At 56.6% G+C, this 20,306-nt stretch overlaps 2 protein-coding genes across 3 annotated transcripts; one reads left to right on the top strand and one right to left on the bottom strand.

The window, feature by feature from the left end:
- The first annotated feature begins 4,986 nt into the window (after nucleotides 1-4,986).
- On the top strand, nucleotides 4,987-16,881 carry LOC116231158 (uncharacterized). 2 transcript variants are annotated; one of them, XM_031596755.2, is made up of 33 exons: nucleotides 4,987-5,103; nucleotides 5,332-5,451; nucleotides 5,641-5,760; nucleotides 5,834-6,061; nucleotides 6,171-6,284; nucleotides 6,362-6,481; nucleotides 6,697-6,822; nucleotides 6,904-7,110; nucleotides 7,261-7,429; nucleotides 7,511-7,679; nucleotides 7,792-8,017; nucleotides 8,132-8,257; nucleotides 8,397-8,612; nucleotides 8,844-9,152; nucleotides 9,537-9,749; nucleotides 9,899-10,504; nucleotides 10,634-10,849; nucleotides 10,984-11,222; nucleotides 11,295-11,424; nucleotides 11,716-11,894; nucleotides 11,969-12,155; nucleotides 12,394-12,612; nucleotides 13,015-13,198; nucleotides 13,480-13,681; nucleotides 13,754-13,918; nucleotides 14,164-14,364; nucleotides 14,443-14,986; nucleotides 15,092-15,220; nucleotides 15,345-15,452; nucleotides 15,535-15,771; nucleotides 15,861-16,278; nucleotides 16,430-16,565; nucleotides 16,808-16,881. In XM_031596755.2, the coding sequence occupies exons 1-33, from the start codon at nucleotides 5,022-5,024 to the stop codon at nucleotides 16,862-16,864; spliced, it is 6,702 nt and encodes a 2,233-aa protein (XP_031452615.2). In that variant the 5' UTR covers nucleotides 4,987-5,021; the 3' UTR covers nucleotides 16,865-16,881. The 2 variants fall into 2 exon arrangements, with proteins under 2 accessions (XP_031452615.2, XP_031452616.2); XM_031596756.2 differs by having other exon boundaries at nucleotides 9,917-10,504.
- Nucleotides 16,882-16,985: 104 nt separating this feature from the next.
- On the bottom strand, nucleotides 16,986-19,188 carry CLDN23 (claudin 23). The gene has a single exon (XM_031596757.2). The coding sequence runs from the start codon at nucleotides 18,566-18,568 to the stop codon at nucleotides 17,618-17,620; it is 951 nt and encodes a 316-aa protein (XP_031452617.1). The 5' UTR covers nucleotides 18,569-19,188; the 3' UTR covers nucleotides 16,986-17,617.
- Between the last annotated feature and the right edge of the window lie 1,118 nt (nucleotides 19,189-20,306).

Here is a 20,306-nt window from a genome sequence, read left to right on the forward strand (position 1 = left end):
TGAAAGGAAGCATGAGGAGATGGCTTCCTCCCACAGTGCAGAACTGAGAGGAGGAAGTTCTTTCCGCCGCTGAAATTTGTAAGAGTTCAAAAAGGGACGGCTCAAAAGAATAAGCCATTAAGGGCTTTTATATGGAGACACCTTGTCTGGCTCAAAAAAATGCTGATCAGCAGAGCCTGGGTGAAGTTTTGGGGAGATTGGCATGTTTCCACAGTTCCCTCTCTTCTGTAAGCATCATTTCTTCTTTGTGCTTTTTTTTTCCTCCTAATTTTATTGAGAGCTCCTTGGGGAACAAGAAAGGGAGGTGATGTGTGGAGCACAGGTTGTTCCAGGATTATAATGCTTTACTGCTCTTCAGCAGTAAATAAAATTGGCTGTGATAGCCTGAGAGGAGAGACGATTGGCCTATTTTATAGCCTTCTTTGTCTCCCTGAGCTCTCAGTACTGCTTGGAGTCATTAAAGGGGTGACCCTGGAAATGTTGGCAGAGATTAGCTGTTGCTCAATGCATGGGTGCCCTCCTAGTGTGCCTCATGGTGTGATAGGCTACGCTGTTTCCCAGGAGCAATCAATGTCAGTGTGGTTTTAACATAGAGAACTGGGGCAGGCATCCAGGTTGATATCTTCAGTCAAAGAGGACATCCTGGTCCACAGAACATCAGTGGTGCCGCTGGCAGTGAGGGCTGAGTGTAGCCAGATCCTCACCTGACATTTGTGGAGGGAACATGCATGAGCAGTTTGGATAAGCTGGTCCTGCTATGGCTTAGCCTAGCAGCAGTGGCCCAGTGCAGATGCAGCCTTGCATATCCAGAGAATGAGGAAAAATCTGCGTCTGCCAGAAATCAAAAAGCCAAATTCTCTTCTGAAAAAAAGAAATTTGGCTAAAGCTGGGTAAGGGAAGAGCTGTTCTTAAAGCCAGGTTCATTTTCAAAGCAACAATGAATCATTTCTCATGAAGTTATGTGCATCCAGAGAGAAAATAAAGACACTTATTTTTCTTGGCTCTTTCTTATTAAGCAGTGATGTGATGCTAACAGGTGTCCGTGATGCTGGAGCAAAGTTGGGCCGACAGCTTCTGGAAGAGGAGTATTTTTCCTTTTTTACTTGGTCAAGTAATGAACTGAGCCAAGGGACAAAGCCTGATTGGGATGCTTGGGTTCCCAAATGCTTGGCATTTTCACTCTGTCTGCTGCACATAGAATCAGAAACAGGGTGTGATCAAGGAGAAGCTTGGAGTAAACAGAAAAACAGAATAGAAAGACCTCTGCCTTTTTTTTTTTTTTCTTTTTCTTTCCTGTTTAATTTGTGTTAGAGGAAGAAGGAGGTGTGCTGACCTGGATATTTTGGAGTAAGGAGCTGTGAGACAGGGGTGGCTCTCAGGCAAAGCCTGGGCTGTGGCGTATCAAAGTGGAGGCCCTGGTTTACCTCTCCTTTCTCCCTAAGCCTAAGTAACTCTTGGAGAACCTGGAAGAGGATGGGAAGGCAGGCCCTTTCTACAGCCCTCTGCTGCTCCCCAGTGGCTGTATGAAGTGGCTATACGGAAGGATCCCAAAGGGTGAAGCCCTAGAGATGCTGACGGGGCTGTAGCATCGGAAAGCAGAGCTCCCGCTTTTCCCAAGTCTCAAAGATAATTCTCACGGGGCCTGGGAAGAGCAGGACGAGAAGGATTTGGGAGAGATTCCTTTGCTACCACTTGCTTTGGGGCTGGAAGGGTATGGAGTTGCAGCTGTACAAGGGTATGGATTGGGGAAATATTTAAGAAAGACAATGCCTGCTTAGAGACCAAGGCAGAAAAATGGCAAATGAGGGACAATGTCTCCAGTTGTTTCCTATCTCTGCAAGTGTCAATGAAGGGCTGTCTGTGGTCAGTGTGGCAGGTGCTTTCGCTAAGTCACAGGAGAAGATAAATGGAGAAATGTAAGAGGAATTTACAGAGCCAGCCTTTGCCATCCTACAGTGTGTTGCAGTGTGCAGCTCCTGTTGGGAATGTTTCTCAGTGCAGCATAGGCAGTGTCTGCACTAACCTCACTTGTAATGCACACAAAAGCAGGACAAGGTCAGATCAAGCATTTCTCCACCCTACCTCCCATCTCTGATGATGACCTGTAGGAGTTATGCTTGGAAAAGCAGGTGGTTTTTGCTATGCTTATTTACTGCCTTTCTCTTTACCCTTCTGTGCTCTTCTGGACCAGACTGTTTTTCTTCTTAGTCCCTGTTGCATTCACAGGCATTTACCAGGTTGTTTTCCATTAGTAGCATCTTTGCCAGAAAACCAAGTTTTGAGACACTGTACCTATTTTCAGCTTCTGTTTTAATTGGTCAAGTAATCTGATATGAAATATAAGGACATCAATTGTTGAAATGCTTTTTTCAAGGTTTTCCTTTGCAAGGATATGCAGTATGCACGTCAGAGCTGAACCACATACACATATGGTTAACATGAAGGGAGACAGAGAACAGCACACCAAACTTATGTGACCAAAAGATGAAGCTTCCTTGCTCAAGGACTAAATTTCATGCAATGCTCTTCATCTGTGAATATTTAGAGGGGCAACAGTAAAGAAAGAAAATTATACGACTTTTCATTAGGCCACAGCTCAAAAGGGAAGGAAGGGCATCTTGTGATAGCAACCAGTTGCAACACGTCCAAGGCAAAAGGCATTTTGAGTTATGGAAGGTTGTAGATGGAGAAGGTGTAAAAACTCTGCCACGTCTCATATAGTCACAGAATCATAGAATGGCCTGGGTTGAAAAGGACCACAATGATCACCTAGTATCAACCCCCCTGCTATGTGCAGGGTCACCAACCACTAAACCAGGCTGCCCAGAGCCACATCCAGCCTGACCTTGAATGCCTCCAGGGATGGGGCATCCACAATCTCCTTGGGCAACCTGTTCCAGTGCCTCACCACCCTCTGTGTGGAAAAACTTCCTCCTAATATCTAACCTAAACCTCCCCTGTCTCAGTTTAAGACCATTCCCCCTTGTCCTATCACTAATCTTTTATGTTACAAAAATGTCTTTGCCAGCTGAAGAATGGAGTGTTTGTTGTTCTTTCTGCATATTTATTTCTGAGGCCTTTTGAGGGTTAGGGAAGAGAAAAATAACATCTGATAAATTGTAGTTTAGGCAGTAAGTCTGCATGTTTTTAGACAGGTTGAAAAGGTAAAACTAAACTATAGAAAAAGAAGTTGAAAATGATGTCTTTCCAATAACATTTTCAAAATCCTTCATCTTTTAGAGAATTCTCCATTCATTTGACTTAGAGAAAATAACCATTGTAGCTTTTCCAACACATGGGCTGTTTTTAAATGATCTAAAATGAGAAGAAATAGTTAAAAATTGGGAAAGTGGTTGAAAAACTACAATGCTCCCATCCTCCCTCTCCCCCACCCAGCTTGTTTATGAAGTATTCTGTCTGTCTGTACGAGTTTGAAAAAGGGGAAATCTAAGACCAAAGCCCCATGATAGGGGATTTTTATTATCTGGAGAAAGCTTCTGGCTTTGATATTGGAATGAAAACTATCTTTATGAAAATAGTTTGGGATGCTCTGAAATCTTGTTTGAGTAGCATGCATTCCCTGGAAGAAGTAGATGTTTGATGAAATCCATTTTTTCTGCCAGGAAAAAAGAGAAATAGACATCAGGCAACTTTGAGCTTGGGCACACAAGCGCAGAGTTAAGTGGAACTGTATCTTCTTTATGGGAACAAAGTTACTTAGTAAAGAAGTAAACATTGGTTCTTTATGGGAGCAAAATGTAGCTTATAGCTGATGTAAGGCATGCAGTCCTGCTGAATTGTTATTATTTTCAATCACAGAATCAGTAAGGCTGGAAAGAGCAATAAGATCAGCTAGTCCAACCATCAGCCCGTGCCTGTGACCTGCCTAGACCATGTCCCTCAGTGCCAAGTCCTCTCTTTTCTTGGAAACCTTGAGGATCAGTGACTGCACCACCTGCCTGGGTAGCCTGTTCCATGTATCACTGCTCTCTCTAAAAAGAAATTTCCCCTGTATTCAGCCCAAACCTCCCCGAGCACAACGTGAGGCAATTACTTCTTGTCCTATCAAGATCACTCATCTCTAAAGAAAGAGTGGTTAAAAGTTAACAGAAAGGAAAAGGTGTACCAGTTGTCCATTCTCCTGTCCCTTCACTGCTGCCAGGACCCACTGCTGTCCCTGCCCCAGGGACACTGTTAGCCAGGTCCTGCTGGGACCTGCTCATCCCTTTTCCCTTAGGGGTGCCTGGGGAACTAAGTGCCCAGGGCCACTGGGCTGTCACCGGAAGTGTCCCAGTGGACTGCAGCCTAGCAAGGAGGTGTGTAAGGGCTGCGCTGTGACACTGTCAGATGGCGCATCTCGTCCTGGGACAAAAAACCTCTCTGGTTGTGTCACAGGCCTGGGGCATCTCCCTTGTGCCACGCGGGTGCTGTTTGAATGGTGGTGCCACATCTTGTTCTCGGGGTGCTGGTGGCTGTGGGTTCTGTTCCCAGGCTGCCGCAGGTGCCTTATCATTCTACCAGGCTGTTTTCCTCCCCTCACTGCCCTCCTTGTTGTGCTGGAAGCATATTCCCAAGCCTGATGGCCAGCAGCAGCCCGTGTTTTGGGACGGTGCCCCGGTGTTCAAGGTTCCTGTGGCCATCCCACGCATGGTGCAGCTGCACGCAGGGCAGGTTCACACGCTGAGATCCCACAAGCCCACACTGATAACGAGGTTCCGGGGCACCCAGCGGTTCCAGAGACCCAATGCCCCCCGCGGGGCCCCGCGCTCGGGGTGCAGCGGGCCCCGCACGTGCGGGGGCAGAGGACGGTTCTTTCCCCTGCCCCGGGGCCTGGATGCCCCCGGCCACCTGCGTGGAGGGCGAGCTAGGCTCCGGCCGGGCTCAGCCCCCGCGGCACAGCCCCGTTCGGGGCGGGCAGAGCCCGGCCGGGGTCCCCCTATAAAGGCGGCTGTGTCGGTGTTGGCGGTGTCGCGCTGCCCCCGCCGGCCCGGCCCCCGGAGCCGCCCCTGCCGGCCGCCGCCATGGGCCGCCCCCCGCCGCTCCGCCTGCTCCTCGCCATCCTCATCCTTCGCTCCGCCGCCGGGGCCGCGGCCCGCCGCGCCCGTGAGCCGGGATGGGGGGTGGTGGGGTGGGGAACGTCCGCCTGACAGCCCGGGGTGCTGGCCGCGGGGAGTCCCGGCGGCCCCTCCCATGCCGAGGGGTCGGCAGTGCCCTTCCCTGGGGATGCGGGAGATGGCAGCTCGTGGCACCTGCTCCTCAAGGCCGTGCTGCGGGGGGATGCTCAAGAAGCCTGGGAACCCCCCCTGGGCTGACCGTGGCTTTCTCTCGCAGCCCCCGCCAGCCCCACGTGTGCAGCATCACGCCAGGCCGCCTGCGGGGATGGCTGCATCCCCATCTCATGGCTCTGCGATGGGGAGCAGCAGTGTCCAGATGGGACGGATGAGCTATGTGGTGAGTCAAAAGATGGGTCGTATGGGGTGGGGGGGCTGTGTTACATAGTGGTGGTGCAAGGCAGGAAGAAGTGCTGATGGCGGCACCTGCCTTTGCAGAGGCACGTGTGTCCTGGAGCACTTGGGGGGGTCTGTGGCATGGGCACGTGTGTGGCATGGTAGTGCCGTTGATCCTGTGCCGTCCCTGCAGATGCTCCCTGCGGCGGAGACCCCCACGTCTGGCAGTGTGATGACGGTCGGTGTGTTGCCAGCAGCTGGCGCTGTGACGGTGCTGCCGACTGTCCAGATGGCTCTGATGAGCAGGACTGTGGTACGTAGCCCTCAGGGCCCGGGGGGGCTGCGGCCACGCAGCACAGAGTCTGAGTGTCGCTCTGTCCCTGCAGTGTGCGGAGCGAAGAAGCTGCAGTGTCCTGGCACCCACCACTGCATCCCGCACTGGGAGCTGTGTGACCGGCACCAGGACTGCGAGGACGGCTGGGATGAGGAGGGCTGTCCCCTGCAGCCTTGTCTGCCTGGGCAGTGGCAGTGCAGGAACCGGGTATGCATTGTTGCCGAGTGGAAGTGCAACGGAGTTGATGACTGTGGCGATTCCTCGGATGAAGACATCTGTGGTAAGTGATGGTTCTGTCCAAGGGATGTGCAAAGGCACTTTGTGGGGCACCTCATGAGGCTGGGAACCACCTGGCATTTCCCTGCCCTCCTGACATATGTGCACCACAGCTCCCTGCCCACCTGGCATGGTGCGGTGCGATGAGGGGAAGTGCATCCTGGAGTCCCTGATGTGCAATGATGAGGATGACTGCCTGGATGGCACTGATGAGCCCAGCACCTGCGGTGAGTGGGCATTGGGCAGGGGGAGCCCCAGGGTGGTCCTGCATCACCTCATCTCCCTGCTTCATCCTTTCCTGCAGGACGAAGCTGCTTTGTGCGCAATGGGGGCTGCGCAGAGTCGTGCACTGACACACACTGGGGTGTACAGTGCTCCTGCGGGTCTGGCTGGGTGTTGCAGGCTGACGGGCAGAGTTGTGCTGGTAAGGAGAGGTTGGGGTGTGCATGCTGCAGCGCCAAGAGTGGGGATGTCCTAGAGACATCCCTGCTCTTGCCCACGTGCTGTGTCTGGTCCTGAGAAGGCTGCTTGTGGGGCATCAGTGGGAGTGGGTGGGTCCGGGAAGCAGGTATCTGGGTGGGCAGTGGCGAGGTCTGGAGGGTACTGGCTGTGGGCTGCCAGAAGTGCCTGTCCCTGCAGATGTGGATGAGTGCTCCCTGGAGTACAGCCCCTGTAGCCAGCTGTGCAGGAACACACCAGGAACTTTCAGCTGTGCCTGCCTCGAGGGCTACCTTCTGCGGCACGGCACCTTTTGTGAAGTAGCAGGTAGAGGAGGGGACCCTGAGGGGCCCGGCAGTGCCCACAGCGTGCCCTGCTCGCCATGTGACATCCCTCTTGTCCTGGCAGACAACGCAACACAGCTCCTGGTGGCCGTTGGGGAAGACCTGGCTCTTCTGGATGTGCGGACCCAGGCATACCGCCCCGTGCTCTCCACTGAGGCCGAGCTCCGTGCCCTGGTGTATGATCTGCTCCGTGAAACCTACTACTGGCTGACAGAGGAGGGCGAGCTCTGTGCACACCTACCAGGGAAGGGTGTGCAGCTCCTCTATGCAGGTGTGGAGAAGCAAGGGTGCTAGGTTTTGCGGTGGGGCTGAAATGAGCGCTCAGAGCTGGCTTGCTCCTGTCCTATACCCAGGGGCAGCCTGGAGTTTGTCTTGTGTTCTGGAGCAGAGGCTGTGTCCCTTATCCTCCCTGTCTGTGTAGATGCCGGAGAGGTGAACAGCATCTCTGTGGACTGGTTCACGGGGCAGTTGTACTGGGCCAGCAGCCATCCTGCAGCCATCTGTGCAGGGCTGGGTGACGGCCGTGGCTATGTGACAGTGCTGGGGAAGGATGTGGTACCAGAGCAGCTGACAGTGTACCCATCTGCCAGGTGAGGAATAAGAGTGATGTCTTTGCTGACTGTGGCTTTGGGGGACATGCTGAGGCCTGGGTGCTTGGTACCTGCTTCCAGGTCCCTCTATTGGGTCAACCGTGGGCTGAGAGGCCGTACAGTCATCGCTGCAGCTGGCATGGATGGCTCAAACCGTCAGGAGCTCACAGTGGTGTCCATGGAGGAGCCTGTAGGGCTCAGCCTGGACTACGTGGCTGGGAGACTGTACTGGATCAGCGAATACAAGGAGGTAGGGATGGGGGGCAGCAGCACTCAGCCCCACCAGGACCCTGTAGCCAAGGCTTACTGTGCTGGGGCATTGGGATGCCATATGGTCATCATGCCTTTGGCCTGTCTCCCAGTCCATCGAGACGCTGCGGGTGGATGGCAGCGGACGCCACTCCTTCCCTGCTGTCCTGCGGAGCCACACAGAGCCGCTGGGCCTGGCTGTGTTTGAGAGCCGCTTCTTCTGGGCTGATGGCACCGAGCTGGTGTCAGCCAGCCAGGCCTCTCCACAGGAGCATGCTGTATTGCTCCGGGCCCCCGTTTCAGCCTTCACTGTGCTGCATGCACTGCAGCAGCCACCACGTGAGTACTGTGCCTCATCCTTGGTCCTATACGATGGCTCTCCCTGGTCCCTTGGCAAGGGCTGCTTTGTGGGGATGGTGCTGCCTGAGCTCTTAATGTCCCCTTTGGTCCTAGGAGACACTGCTGCATGCGCTCCAGGCTTGTGCAGTCACCTCTGCCTTCTGTCCCCCGTGCACCCTCGAGGCTACAGGTGTGCATGTCCAGAGGGACTCTACCTCCAGCCCTCAGGGAAATGCACAGGTGAGTACAGTCTGCTCAACTGTGTGGGCGCAGGGACATCCCTGAATATGCAGCCTGGTACCTGGGCAGCCTTTCAGAAGGTCAACCCTGCTTGTCCTGTGCCTCAGCCATGCTTACATGCTGCTCTTGCACCCCTCAGAGCTGTCCATCATGTACTCATCGAGGACAGCGATCCTCCTGCTGCAGGTGGGCCCTGGAACACACAGCCGACAGGTGCAGGAGTGGCAGGAGGCCTTCCACCTGCAAGATGTAGACTGGCAGAGGTCAGTGCTCTATGGGACAGATGACAGTGGGGCACTGCTGCGTGTTGTGGGACACCCTGGGAAGCGAGAGACCATCGTGACCGGGCTGCCGGGTGAGACCCTATGTGGGGATGGACAAGGTGCTGGGGCATGCTTGCCTTCTTGGGGCTTTGGCAGGTGCAAGGCTCTGCTGGGTACTGTACAGTGGTCCCTCATTGCCCATGCTGGGGCTGTGTGCAGGTGTGGGTCAGCTGTGTCCTGGCTTTAGGGAAAGGGGGGACACAAGCAGAGGAGCAGGGCCATGGGACAGCCCCATAACTGCTTGCTTGCCTGCTGTCCCCAAGTCTGCTCTGCCCGTGTGGACATCCGCTCAGGGAACCTGTACTGGCTTGCATGTAACCGGAGGGACATTGGAGTGACCAAGGTGTCTGACCTGACCCCACGCATCCTGCACCGTGCTCGCAGCAGTATCCAGCACCTCTTCTTGGACTGGCAGCGAGGAGCTCTCTACTGGCTGGCCCGTGGGCAGCCCCTGCAGCAGCTGAGTCTGTCTGGGGGCAGCCCATGGGATGCTTGGAATGAGACGTGGCCTGGAGAGCTGCCTGCGGCCATGGATAGCAAGGCCTTCAGCCTGCTTTGGAGCTCAGCCCTAGGTGAGTCCCTCTGGGATCTGGAGCAGGGGAGGTTGCTCTACAGACAATAGGTCCCTGCCTGGTCAGTAGGGTGCTCTTGGAACACTTTGTCCCATGGGTGGGCTCCTGTCTTCTGCCATGGGATTCCTGCTATAATGGTGTGTTATGGGAGCACAGGGGCTGTCTTGTGAGCCCCAGATCCTCAGCAGGAAAAATTTCTTCTGAGAAAGAGTGGTGAGGTATTGGAACAGGCTGCCCAGGAGGCAATCAAGAAATATGGAGATGTGGCACCGAGGGACATGGTTTAGTGGGCACAATGGAGATGGGTTGATAGTTGTACTGAATGACCTTAGTGGTCTCTTCCAACCTTTTTGATTCTATGATTCTGCTATTTCTTCCTCACAGGCCTGAAGGCACTGAGTCTGACCAAACAGAAAGCAGTCACCCTGGCACCCAGCTGGTCCCATGGCCTTGTGGCTGCCTTTGAGCCCTACTTGGTTTCAGTTAATGAGACAGCTCTGTTGCTGTGGGACCGGAGGACGCTGTCTCTTGTGCTATCTGTGCCAGCAACAGGCGTGCAGGGTGTGGTGGCATTCGTTGGCTCAGAGCTACAGGAAGGTAAGAGCAGCTCCGTACTTGATGGGGCTGGGTGGCCTGTCCTGCTCCAAGCTAGGGTGTCACCTGGGTGGTGGGGGCCACATATGTTGTTTCTGGTGGTGCCTGAAATGTGGGCAGGGCACGACCCCAAATCCAGGCTCATGTTCCAGTTCCTGTGCCTCTGCCAGTGCCAGCAAGCAAAGGACCTGCCCTGCCACTTCCTCCACCTGTGACCACCACAACAAGGACAATCACAGCTACCACATCTGCTCAGCCCACCACCTCCACCACACAGTTTTCACTGAGAAAGACCACTGCTGCGCCTACCATGCCTGCAACAACCACCAAGGCTACTACAACATTGACCACTACCAGCCTGTCCACCCCAAGCAAAACCACCACCATCAGGCCATCCACCACAACCACCTCTGTACCAACCACCACATGGACCACTCCAAACAAAACCATCACTGTGTGGGTAGCCACCACCAGCCCCACCACCACTCGGTCCTTGCCAACCAAGCCTGCTGTCCCACAGCTAAGCACTAGCACCCAGCACCCAACCACTCCTGCACTGGCAGTTCCCTCCACTCCACTCCTCGGGCCCAGCTCTCCACACCCCCCAACTGTGTTCTCCCATCTCTCCTGTCCTCGCACACACATGCCCTGCCGTGATGGCACTGAGTGCGTGGCCCAGGACTACGTGTGTGATGGAGAGAAGGACTGTGCAGATGGCTCTGACGAGGATGGGTGTGCCCAGCTCTGTGACGACCCAGGTAGGAGACAGCCTTTAGTGAGTGGTCGTACGCCAGGGTTTCTAGCTGCTTCTCAGTGGGGCTGACGGGATGAAGCCCTGAGAAGTTCCATGACTGCAGAAGACTGAGAATGACCCATTTTCTTCCCAGAGGCCTTCCACTGTGCTAGCAGTACCATGTGTGTTGGGGCTAACGAGCGCTGCGATGGGGTGCCGCAGTGTCCCGATGCCTCGGATGAGATGGGCTGCTGGAGCCCCACACAGGACTGTGCCCTGCGCTGTGATGCTGCCACCCGCTGCGTCCCCGAGAGCTGGCTGTGTGATGGCCATGCCGACTGCCTGGATCACACTGACGAGCAGGGATGCGGTGAGACCCAAGGGTTGGCTAGGATGATGTGGTTTCTGGGGACCGTGTACCCTGCATATGGGTGTACCAGCAGGATGGTTACCAATGGGAGACGGGGACACTGTGCCCCCTGTCATCCCTGCCTCTGCCCACAGTGCCGAAGAAGTGCAGCCCATCTGAATTCCCCTGCCACAGTGGGCAGTGCGTGGCCCTGGCTCTGCGCTGTGATGGGGACCCTGACTGCCGCGATGGCTCGGATGAGGAGGGCTGTGCCCTGCCCCGGCCTTTGCTGTGCCGTCCAGGCGAGGTGGTCTGTCCCCACAGTGGGGAATGCATGCCTGAGGCCTGGCGCTGCGACGGTGTGGCTGACTGCAGAGACAGCACAGATGAGCAGGTGGGTGAGTGTTGGGAACGCCTCCTTGTGTCCCGGAGGGCTGGTGGCACCACTCATCCCCTGCTCCTGCAGGGCTGTCCCTCGGAGGAGCAGCAGTGCGGTGAGCGGCAGTGGGGCTGCTCACGCGGCCATGAGTGCATCCCTGACACCTGGCGGTGCGACAGAGAGAGCGACTGCAGTGACGGCAGCGACGAGGCTGGCTGTGAGCAGCACCTGCATGTCCCCTCTGTGTCCCACCTATGGGTCCTCAGCATAGTGGGGAGTGGGAGCGCATCCTGCTGCAGAATGCCGCTTCCCAACATCAGCGGTGGCTCTGGGCCCAGGGTGGATGGATATTGTCTCCATTGGGCTGGTGGCCTTGACATTAGAGTAGCTCGGAAGCAGGCTGCAGGCATTGTGCTGGGCATTGTTGCTGTGTGCTGTGTGTGTGCCCCCCAGCAGCTCCTGGGGGGGAGCTAGTGGCTGAGACTGAGGGCAGGCTTCTCCCCTGCAGGCCAGCCCACTCCCTGCCTGAGCCATGAGTACCCCTGTGGGCTAGGGATCTGCCTGAATGCATCACTGGTGTGCAGCGGCCAGCAGGACTGCGCAGATGGCTCAGATGAGGGAGGAAACTGCTCCCTGCCCTGCCAGAGACCCTGCTCACAGCTCTGCTACCCATCGCCCCAGGGACCTGTGAGTGCTGGGAGCGATGGCCTGGGGGTCTCGCCCCACTGTATTTCTGTGGACTGCACTTGCTGTCCCCACAGCGTTGCTGGTGTGCTCCGGGCTATCAGCTGGCTGAGGATGGCATGTCCTGTGTGGATGTGGATGAGTGCACAGAGCAGGGCAAGGAAACCTGCAGCCAGATCTGCCTCAATGCTCCAGGGACCTACAGCTGTGGCTGCCTCTCTGGCTACCTGCTGGAGCCTGATGGCCGCATCTGCAAACTCAGCGGTAAGTCCTAAGGAGGGCAGGCAGCATTGGGCACCTCCTGGTATGCCAGGAACCAGTGGGTACCTGCTCATGTGTGCCTCCCACCTGTGGAAAGTCCTGTGGTCCCCTCTCTGTCCCATTGGCTGATGCTTGTCTGCCCATGGCCATGGCAATAGGACTGCATCCCAGCAGGCTCTGATGCCTAAGATGGCCATGTTCCTTGGAGTCACCTGCACTGAGAGTCTCTGTGTCACCCCAGGACCAGAGCCCATGCTGCTGGTGGCTGTGCAATCAGAGGTGCTGTCCTATGGCCTTCGGAGTGGGCGCGAGGAGGTGCTGCTGACCACTGACAAGGAACGGACCGTCTTCTCACTCGACTATGACCTGGTGGAAAGGAAAATCTTCTGGATGGACCTGGCCACAGAGAGCATTTCCTGGCAGAGTCTAGATTCAAGCAAAAAGGGCACGCTGGTGAAAGGTAAGCTGTGATACCTTGGGGCTAGTGAGGCTGACCTCTCCATGGCTTGGATGCAGTTGGGGTACCAGGCTGTGTCCCCTTGTATGGGAAAATTATAGAACCATAGAATGGCTTAGGTTGGAAAGAAACTTAAAGCCCAACAAGTTCCAACCTCCTGCCATGGGCAGGGTTGCCACCCACCAGCTCAGGCTGCCCAAGGGTCCCATCCAGCCTGGCCTTGAACACATCCCAGGACAGGACATCCACAGCTTCTCTGGGCAGCCTGTGCCAGTGCCTCACCACCTGCTGGTGGGAGATGGTTAGGAGAACCCTGAGTTTGTGAGGTGATGGGGAACTAGGCTGTGAGCTTGGTGTCCCATGCAGCTGTCACTCTATGGGTGCTTACTCTTGGTCTTCTTGCAGGTGTAAGATCAGACTGTATCGCTGTGGACTGGCTTGGGAGGAACCTGTACTGGACAGATGGGGTGGCAGGGCAGGTGCTGGCCACTTCTCTGGGGACTGCCTGGCGAGGGAAACCAGAGTACACCATGGTGCTGGATGGAGACTTGGATCAGCCACACTCCCTGGTGCTCCAGCCTCTGGCTGGGTAAGGCTGGGGCCAGAGGACTTGGAGACCTTGCCTAGCCCATTGTCCCCCATAGAAGCAGACAACAGGCTGGGGGAGAGTTGGGTTGGCCTCATCTGAGTGCTGTTGCAGCTGTATGACAGGGGAAGAAGGAACCCAAGCATCTGCTCCTGCCCTGCGCGGAGCTCTCGGTGCATCCCTGATGGGATGGGAAACCCTGTGCTGCCCCTCTGTGCTGCCCTGTTGCTGCCCTGGTACTGGGCAGTGCCAGGTCTGTGGGCCAGCACTCTTCTTCTTGCCAGGATGCTATACTGGTCAGAGGTGGGGAACCAGCCACGGCTGATGGAGGCCACCATGGATGGAAGGCGGCAGCGTGTGCTGCTGGCACAGGGCCTTGGATGGCCCACGGCACTAGCCCTTGACCTCCCCACCTCGAGGCTCTTCTGGCTGGATGAAAAGCTGGGCAGTGTTGGTTCCACACATCTGGATGGCACCGATGTAAAGGTGTGCAGCTGGGGGTTCTGGTTATGGGGCTAGGTTGGATGCTGGCATTGATACTCACAGCCTCTCCTTCAGGTGCTGCAGCTGAGATGGGTCCAGAGCCCTTTTGCAGCGGCTGTGTGTGAGGACCAGCTCTACTGGTCAGAGAGGAAGGCATGGTCGGTGCAGCAGGTGGACAAGGCCACAGGCAAGAATAGGACGGTGCTGCTCAAGCGACATGGGCAGCCCCATGGCCTTCAGGTACCTATGTGGAGAGCCCAGACTCCTGCTGCACTCACTGCTGGGGCTCCCAACCTGCCATGTCCTGGGTGGCATTGAGAGCCGCACCTACTGCAGAAATGATCCCCTGGTCTCTGTGGTCCCTGTGGTTGAGAATCACCCATTCTCTTAAGGAGCATCTCCATGCTGGGCTGGTAGCCTGGCATGGCACTGGTTGTGCTCAGCTCTGCTGCTAGACACTGGGCTGAGCCTGCCCTTCCCCACAGGTGATGCACCCAGCCCTGCGCCTGGCAGCTCCCAACCCATGCACAGCCCGTGGCTGCTCCCACCTGTGCCTGCTGAGCAGCCGGCACGCTGGGCAGTGCCGATGCCCCATTGGGCTGACACTGGCTGCTGATGAGATCACCTGCCTGCCCCTCCACACTTCAGCCTTCGCCCTCCTGGTGTCACCAGCAGCTGTGATGCAGGTACCTCTGCAGAGCCAGGTCTCCTAGCTCCCTCCTGAGGAGCAGGGTCTTGGTACCAGAGCTGACTCCTTCCTCCAGGTCTACCTGAAGGACATGCCACGAACAGCTGGAGCCCAAGGCCTCCCCCCACACCGGGCTCTGCCTCTGGCCAAGGTAGTGCACTTGACAGCTGTCGACTACATGGTGAAGGACAAAAGCCTGTACTTCGCTGAGGTGGGGGGCAACTCCATTGGGATGCTGCGCCTGAAGGACTCGGGCCGACTCTCCTGGAAGAAGGTTGTTGCTGTGGAGGGCACGGTGGTGTCCCTGGCCGTGGACTGGCTGAGTGGAAACCTGTACTGGATCGAAGGGCAGCCCACTAGCATCCGTGTAGCCACAGCTGGGGGGCGGTGGGCCCTGATGCTGCTCAGCGAGGGGCTGCGGGGCGCTGCCTGGCTGGCCCTCTGCCCTCGCGCCTCCACCATGTGCTTCATAACAGCAGCAGGCAGCCGCAGGCCTGGTGCTGCAGTGGAGTGCGCAGCCATGGACGGCAGTGGCCGTAGAGTGGTGTGGAGCAGAGCCCGCTCTCCTGCTGGCCTCACTTTTGGGGGTGCCAGCACCCGGCTCTACTGGGCAGACCAGGGTGAGTGTGGGGAAGCATGGAGGGCAGTGGGGCTCAACCCAGCATGTCCACAAGGGGTGGCATTCTATGTCCCACGCCTGATACCCCCTGTGTCCGTGTCTGCAGAGCGTGGTGCGATTGGCAGTGTAGAGCTGGATGGGTCCCACTTCAGGCTGGTGCGGGAGGGACTGCATGGCCTCAGGCTCTTTGCCGTGGGAGATGGCTTTCTGCTCTGGTCAACATCTGCAACCAATGGTGAGGCCATCAAAGGGCTGCTGGGCTCCCTCCAGCTTCTGCTGTCCCAGGCCCCATGGGACACAGGGTAGTGGCAGGCCAGAGGAGCCCCATGCCAGGCAGTGCTGATCCTGTGTGTCCCCAGGCTCCAGCAAGGTCTGGCACAGCCGGCTGGAGCAGGCCAAGAGCTGGTGGTTCCTGATGGAGCAAGAGTTGGTGACCTTGAGAATTTACAGCCAGTTCTCACAGGAAGGTAGGTCTGGGGGTGCCCCAGCTCCTGGCTCCTGGAGCATCAAGCTCCGTGGAGGCCCTGCTAACAGATTCTCTCTCATCAGGCACCAACGGCTGCACAAAGAGCAATGGAGGCTGTGCCCAGCTCTGCTTGCCCAACCCTGCAGGGCGGCAGTGCCGCTGCTCCCCTGGATACCACCTGGTGCGTGGGGTGACCTGTGCTCCAGTTCCACCATGCCCAGCCCTGCTGCGAGCCTGCGCTGACCTCCAGAGCTGCATCTCCGCACAGCAGGTCTGCGACGGGCACCCCGACTGCACCGATGGCTCTGATGAGTTGGGCTGTGAGTGCCTGCATGCTGCTAGGAAATGCCAGAGATCCCTCATCTTGGGGTCTCATCCTGGTGCTCTGATCTATACTCATTCCCTCCAGGCACCTCTGAAGAGGCAAAGACACAGGTCCCCATGTTATCATCATCAAGGACATCCCGTGCAGAAGAGGAGAAATCAACTGTGCCCTCAGCTGCACCTCAGCAGCCCAGCCCCAGCCTGCCTGCAGCCCCTAGGCCCCGGCAGCACGGAGAACCCTTCCTGGCGACCCCAAACACAGAGGAGGTGCTGGGGGCCATGCCATGCAGCAGCGAGACATGCAATCTGCGCGGGGAGTGTGCCATCGAGGCTGGGCGGGTGATGTGCCACTGCGCCCTGGGCTACCGTGGGGACTACTGTGAGGAGGCAGAGGTGCAGCCCTTGGCAGGCCCCATCGCCCTAGGGGTGGCTGTGCTTCTGTTGCTGGCTGCGGCAGCTGTGGGGGCCCTGGCCTACATGCGGAAGCGGGATAGGAGGAGGAGGTGAGCTGTAGGGCTGGACTGGGGATGGCTGCATGGAGAGCTGCAGCAGCCCAGCAGGGAGATGCTGTGTGTTGTGACAGGACCTAGGGAGATGCCCTGTCTCTGAGAAATGGTTCTGCTATCCTGCGGGTACCTTGGTTTTTTCCCCCAGGACCTCAAGCACTGCCTCCACCCGAGTGCTGACCCTGTACCACCGTGAAAGTGACCCTGAGGAAGAAGATGAGGAGGAGGAAGAGCTTCCACCCAAGAGCGATACCTTTGTGAATGAAGCTTATGATGGGAAAGAGGTGAGCTGGCCCTGCTCAGGACCCTCCTTGTAAAATCACAGAATGGCTTGTGCTGTAAAGGACTTTAAGGCCCACCCAGCTCCAACCCCCTGCCATGGGCTGGTTGTCCCCCCCAGATCAGGCTACCCAGGGCGCCATCCAGCCTGGCCGCTCTGTCCATGACCCTTGTGCCAGGGTGCAGGCTGAGCCCAGGGAGGCTGGTTCAAATCTGTCCCTAATGCACTTCTCTGTGGTCTGTGCAGGAGCTGCCGGCCCGGCTTGGGAAGGGACCATCTCGCCCCAACACTGTACTTCCATAAAGGAACATCGTGCAGCATCTCTGTGCTGTGGTGGTTTGTGTGGGGGACAAGGAAGAGGGAGTACTCTGGGCTCATATAGGGTGGAAATATGGCCTAACAGCCCTGTAGGCAATCCAGGCCAGGCTTGGCTCCTGCCCTCTTTTGCAGGGATTTTATAGCACAGCTGTCTCTCACAAACCAGTGGGACCAGTTCTACTGCCTCCCACTAAGCTAACGATGGAAAGAGAAATATGTGCTATTTTTCTTCTCTGTGACTTTCCCTCCCCACCGAAGTGGCTGTGCTCAAGGAAAGAGAAACTTTTTCCTGAGCTGCTCTTAACCCTGGGGGGAAAGTCCTTGGGGAAGGCACCTGTAAAAGCCACCTGTCCTCCTCCAGACCTTTCCTCCCTTCTCCAGGTGAAGCACGGTGGGGCAGGGTTGGCCATGCTTTGCTGGCTCTCAGCCAGTGTGCCTGGCAGAGAGCCCATAACTATGTTGCAGCACAGAGCTGTTCCTCCTCATTTATTTTGATGTTTGCTCAGCCCTAAATTGAGCAGACATTGGTTCCCCACCCTGCAGGCTGCACAGCACTAACTGGTGGCTCGCTCGCATGAGAACACTGCAGCTGCCTTAGCCCTGCATGGCACAGGGGACTGAGCTAAGAGCTGCACAGTGAGGCTGGAGCCAGGGCTGGAGCCAGTACAGCTTTGGCACAGTTGCAGAGCTGGGAGCATGGCTGCCTGCAGAGCTTCAAGCTGTGTCACTGTGCTGGAGCTACAGGTCCGAATCACAAGGCAGGGTGCTCCTCCCACGCCGCCCATCTCGCTCATCCTCCAGCACATCCCAGGGGTTGCTGTAGGCCCCAGTGATGGAGCGTGTCCCGTGTTCCAACACTGGGCTGGGGGGAGTTTTGGAGGCCCTGCGCTCCTTGCAGCAGTGGTGGAAGCTGAGAGTGAGGGCCACCCCCCCCAGGATCTCCAGGCAGCTACCCAGGTAGCTCAGCACCAAGCTGTAACCCACAGTCAGCGTGGCACCAGAGGGTGCAGGCAGTACCTCCAGCTCATGGGTGTACCAGGAGGCAGGCACCAGGCTCAGCAGACCCGAGAGCAGCAGCACAAGCCCCGAAGCACCAGCCAGTGCGTGCTGGGGTTCCTTCTGCCAGCACCGCACCCCCAGGGCAGCCACCACCAAGCCCAGCACTGTGAGCACCAGCGAGCTGGGCATCAGGCCTCGTGCCACCTGCACGGGCACCTCCTTGAAGTAGCCCAGCTCATCCTCCTGCCCGCAGAGGCGATCGTGGCTGCTCTGCCGCTCCCTGCACAGGTCCCAGATGCCCTGCTCCAAGATGAGGTCAGAGGGCTGATCGGGGATGAGGCTCACCTGCCTCCAGTTGGGTGCCAACGTGCCTGTCAGTGTCAGCAGGAGCCCGCAGGGGCAGAGCACCAGCCCCACGATCATCACGGCCGGCGTCCGCATGCTGGGAGAGTGGGCTCCAGGGTGGCTCTCTGAATCCTGCTGCTTCTGCTTGCTGAAAGCTGGAATTCTTGTGCAGCAGTGCCCGGTGAGCTGGGCAGGCTGCAGGAGGAAGTGCAGGCAGGGAGGAGCCGGCAGGCAGCGGGCAGGGCTGGCTGGCACCCAGCCGGCAGCATGGGCACGTGGGAGCCCCTGGTGCTCCACTCCCCCTTGCAGGTATATTGGGGGAAGTGAATTTATTGGTGAAAGCATTAATTCAGCAACTTGCAGAATTGGTAAGGATCCTGCAGTCCTTCACCAGCCCAAGAGACCTTCCTGGCCTTCATCTCCTTGCTCTTCCTCCCTGTGAGCATCTCCTGTACATCACTCCTAGCTCCTTCTGTGAGCCTTTGCTCCATAAAACGCCCAAGTCTTGGGCATTTCACAATTTCCCTGAATTTGTGCCAGTCACGCTGGGTCCAAGAGAGGGCAGCATTCTCTGTGGATTAATTTGGGATCATTCATCCCAGCCAGGCTGACTGCAGGTCTTCACCACAGTGTGCTTGCGCTGGTGGCCTCGGGCACATTAGAATCATAGAATTATTAGGGTTGGAAAAGACCTCTAAGAATATCCAAGTCCAACCCCAGCCCATCCCCACCATTCCACTGACCATGTCCCTCAGTGCCACATCCACACTGTTCCTGAACACCTCCGGGGACAGTGACTGTACCACCTCCCTGAGCAGCCTGTGCCACTGCATCACCACTCTTTCTGAGAAGAGATTCTTCCTAATACTCTGCTTGAACCTTGAGGTTCCCTGAAGGTTCTCTTTGGCTCTGTGAGTGCCACACCGCTGGGGAACTCATCGTGGAGCTGTGAGCCATGGAGCTCAGCTCCTGGTGATGGGAGCTTTGCAATTAAGCAGTGAGTTCAGGTGTAAGAGCCTGGACCCTTCCAGTTGGTTAACCCAGTAGCATGGCGTGTCTGCCCTTGGGCTGGTTCCTGACAGTAGGCTAACAATAAGCAAATTGGGTGATGTGGCCCTGATGCTTGGTATTCTGCCCTGAGTAATTTCAGGGAAGGAAATAGAATTAGCAGAGCTGTTTCCCAATGCTGCATTTATAGATTGTTCATTTCTTCCCTTTTACTTTTTAATGGGGGGGTGTGAAAAGCCATTCGAAGCAGAGGCTGGCCCTCTCTTACTCTGGGGAAGCATTCAAAGCCATCTGGTTGCAGAGATAGCGTGGGCTGGCTGACACAGCCTTCCTTCCCCCACTTCCCCAGCTGCTGGGTGGGAAAGCTGCCTTACTTGGTGCTTCCTCCTTCTGCAGGGCTGTGACTGAGTTTTTCCTACCTTGGCAAAGCCACATCTTTAAGATCCTGATGAAAACTTCATCTGGGCCTATTTGAGTGGGCTTGTGATTATTTAATCCCTGCCTCCATTAGTGTCTGCCTCAGGCCATGGTGATGACAGGATACAGCTCAGTGTAGGATCGGTGGCTTTGGGGTTACATCCATATGGAGCTGAGCTTGGTGAGAGAGCTGGGCCTTGCCTGATGGAATGAGTTGCCCAGGGAGGTGGTGGAGTCACTGTTCCTGGAGGTGTTCAGAAATGTGGAGATATGGCACTGAGGGACATGGTTAGTGGGCATGATGGGTTGGGGGAGCTGGGGGTTGAACTGGATGATCTTGGAGGTCTTTTCCAACCTTAATGGTTCTACAATTTCACAAATGGGGAAAGCATGCCCACAACAGTCTCCCTCTGCCACCCTCGCTCTGATCCAGCTCAAGCTATGTTCCCTTTTAGAGGGAGGAGCATGCTCCATGCTGAACATGGGATGCTGAGACCAGCAGGACACGTTTTCCCCTCTCTCCTCTGTGCCGTAGGTCTGCAGCAGCAGTGGGATCTCAGCATCCTGTTTGCTGTGCTGGGAACAGCCAGGCTTGTTTAGCAGCAGCCTGCAGCTGGCAATTCCTGTTTACATCCTGCTGACCCTGAGGCTTCACTGG

The sequence above is a fragment of the Phasianus colchicus genome, chromosome 4, assembly GCF_987193195.1.
Source record: "Phasianus colchicus chromosome 4, bPhaCol1.hap1.1, whole genome shotgun sequence".
In the NCBI taxonomy this organism is placed as follows: domain Eukaryota; kingdom Metazoa; phylum Chordata; class Aves; order Galliformes; family Phasianidae; genus Phasianus; species Phasianus colchicus.

What these genes read in the sequence shown, in the direction of transcription:
- LOC116231158 (XM_031596755.2), top strand. Translation starts at nt 5,022, where the DNA reads ATGGGCCGCCCCCCGCCGCTCCGCCTGCTCCTCGCCATCCTCATCCTT. An exon ending in GAGACAGCACAGATGAGCAG is followed by an intron (nt 11,223 to 11,294) that starts GTGGGTGAGTGT and finishes CTGCTCCTGCAG; the next exon opens with GGCTGTCCCTCGGAGGAGCA. An exon ending in TGGATGGCACCGATGTAAAG is followed by an intron (nt 13,682 to 13,753) that starts GTGTGCAGCTGG and finishes CCTCTCCTTCAG; the next exon opens with GTGCTGCAGCTGAGATGGGT.
- CLDN23 (XM_031596757.2), bottom strand. Translation starts at nt 18,568, where the DNA reads ATGCTTTCACCAATAAATTCACTTCCCCCAATATACCTGCAAGGGGGA.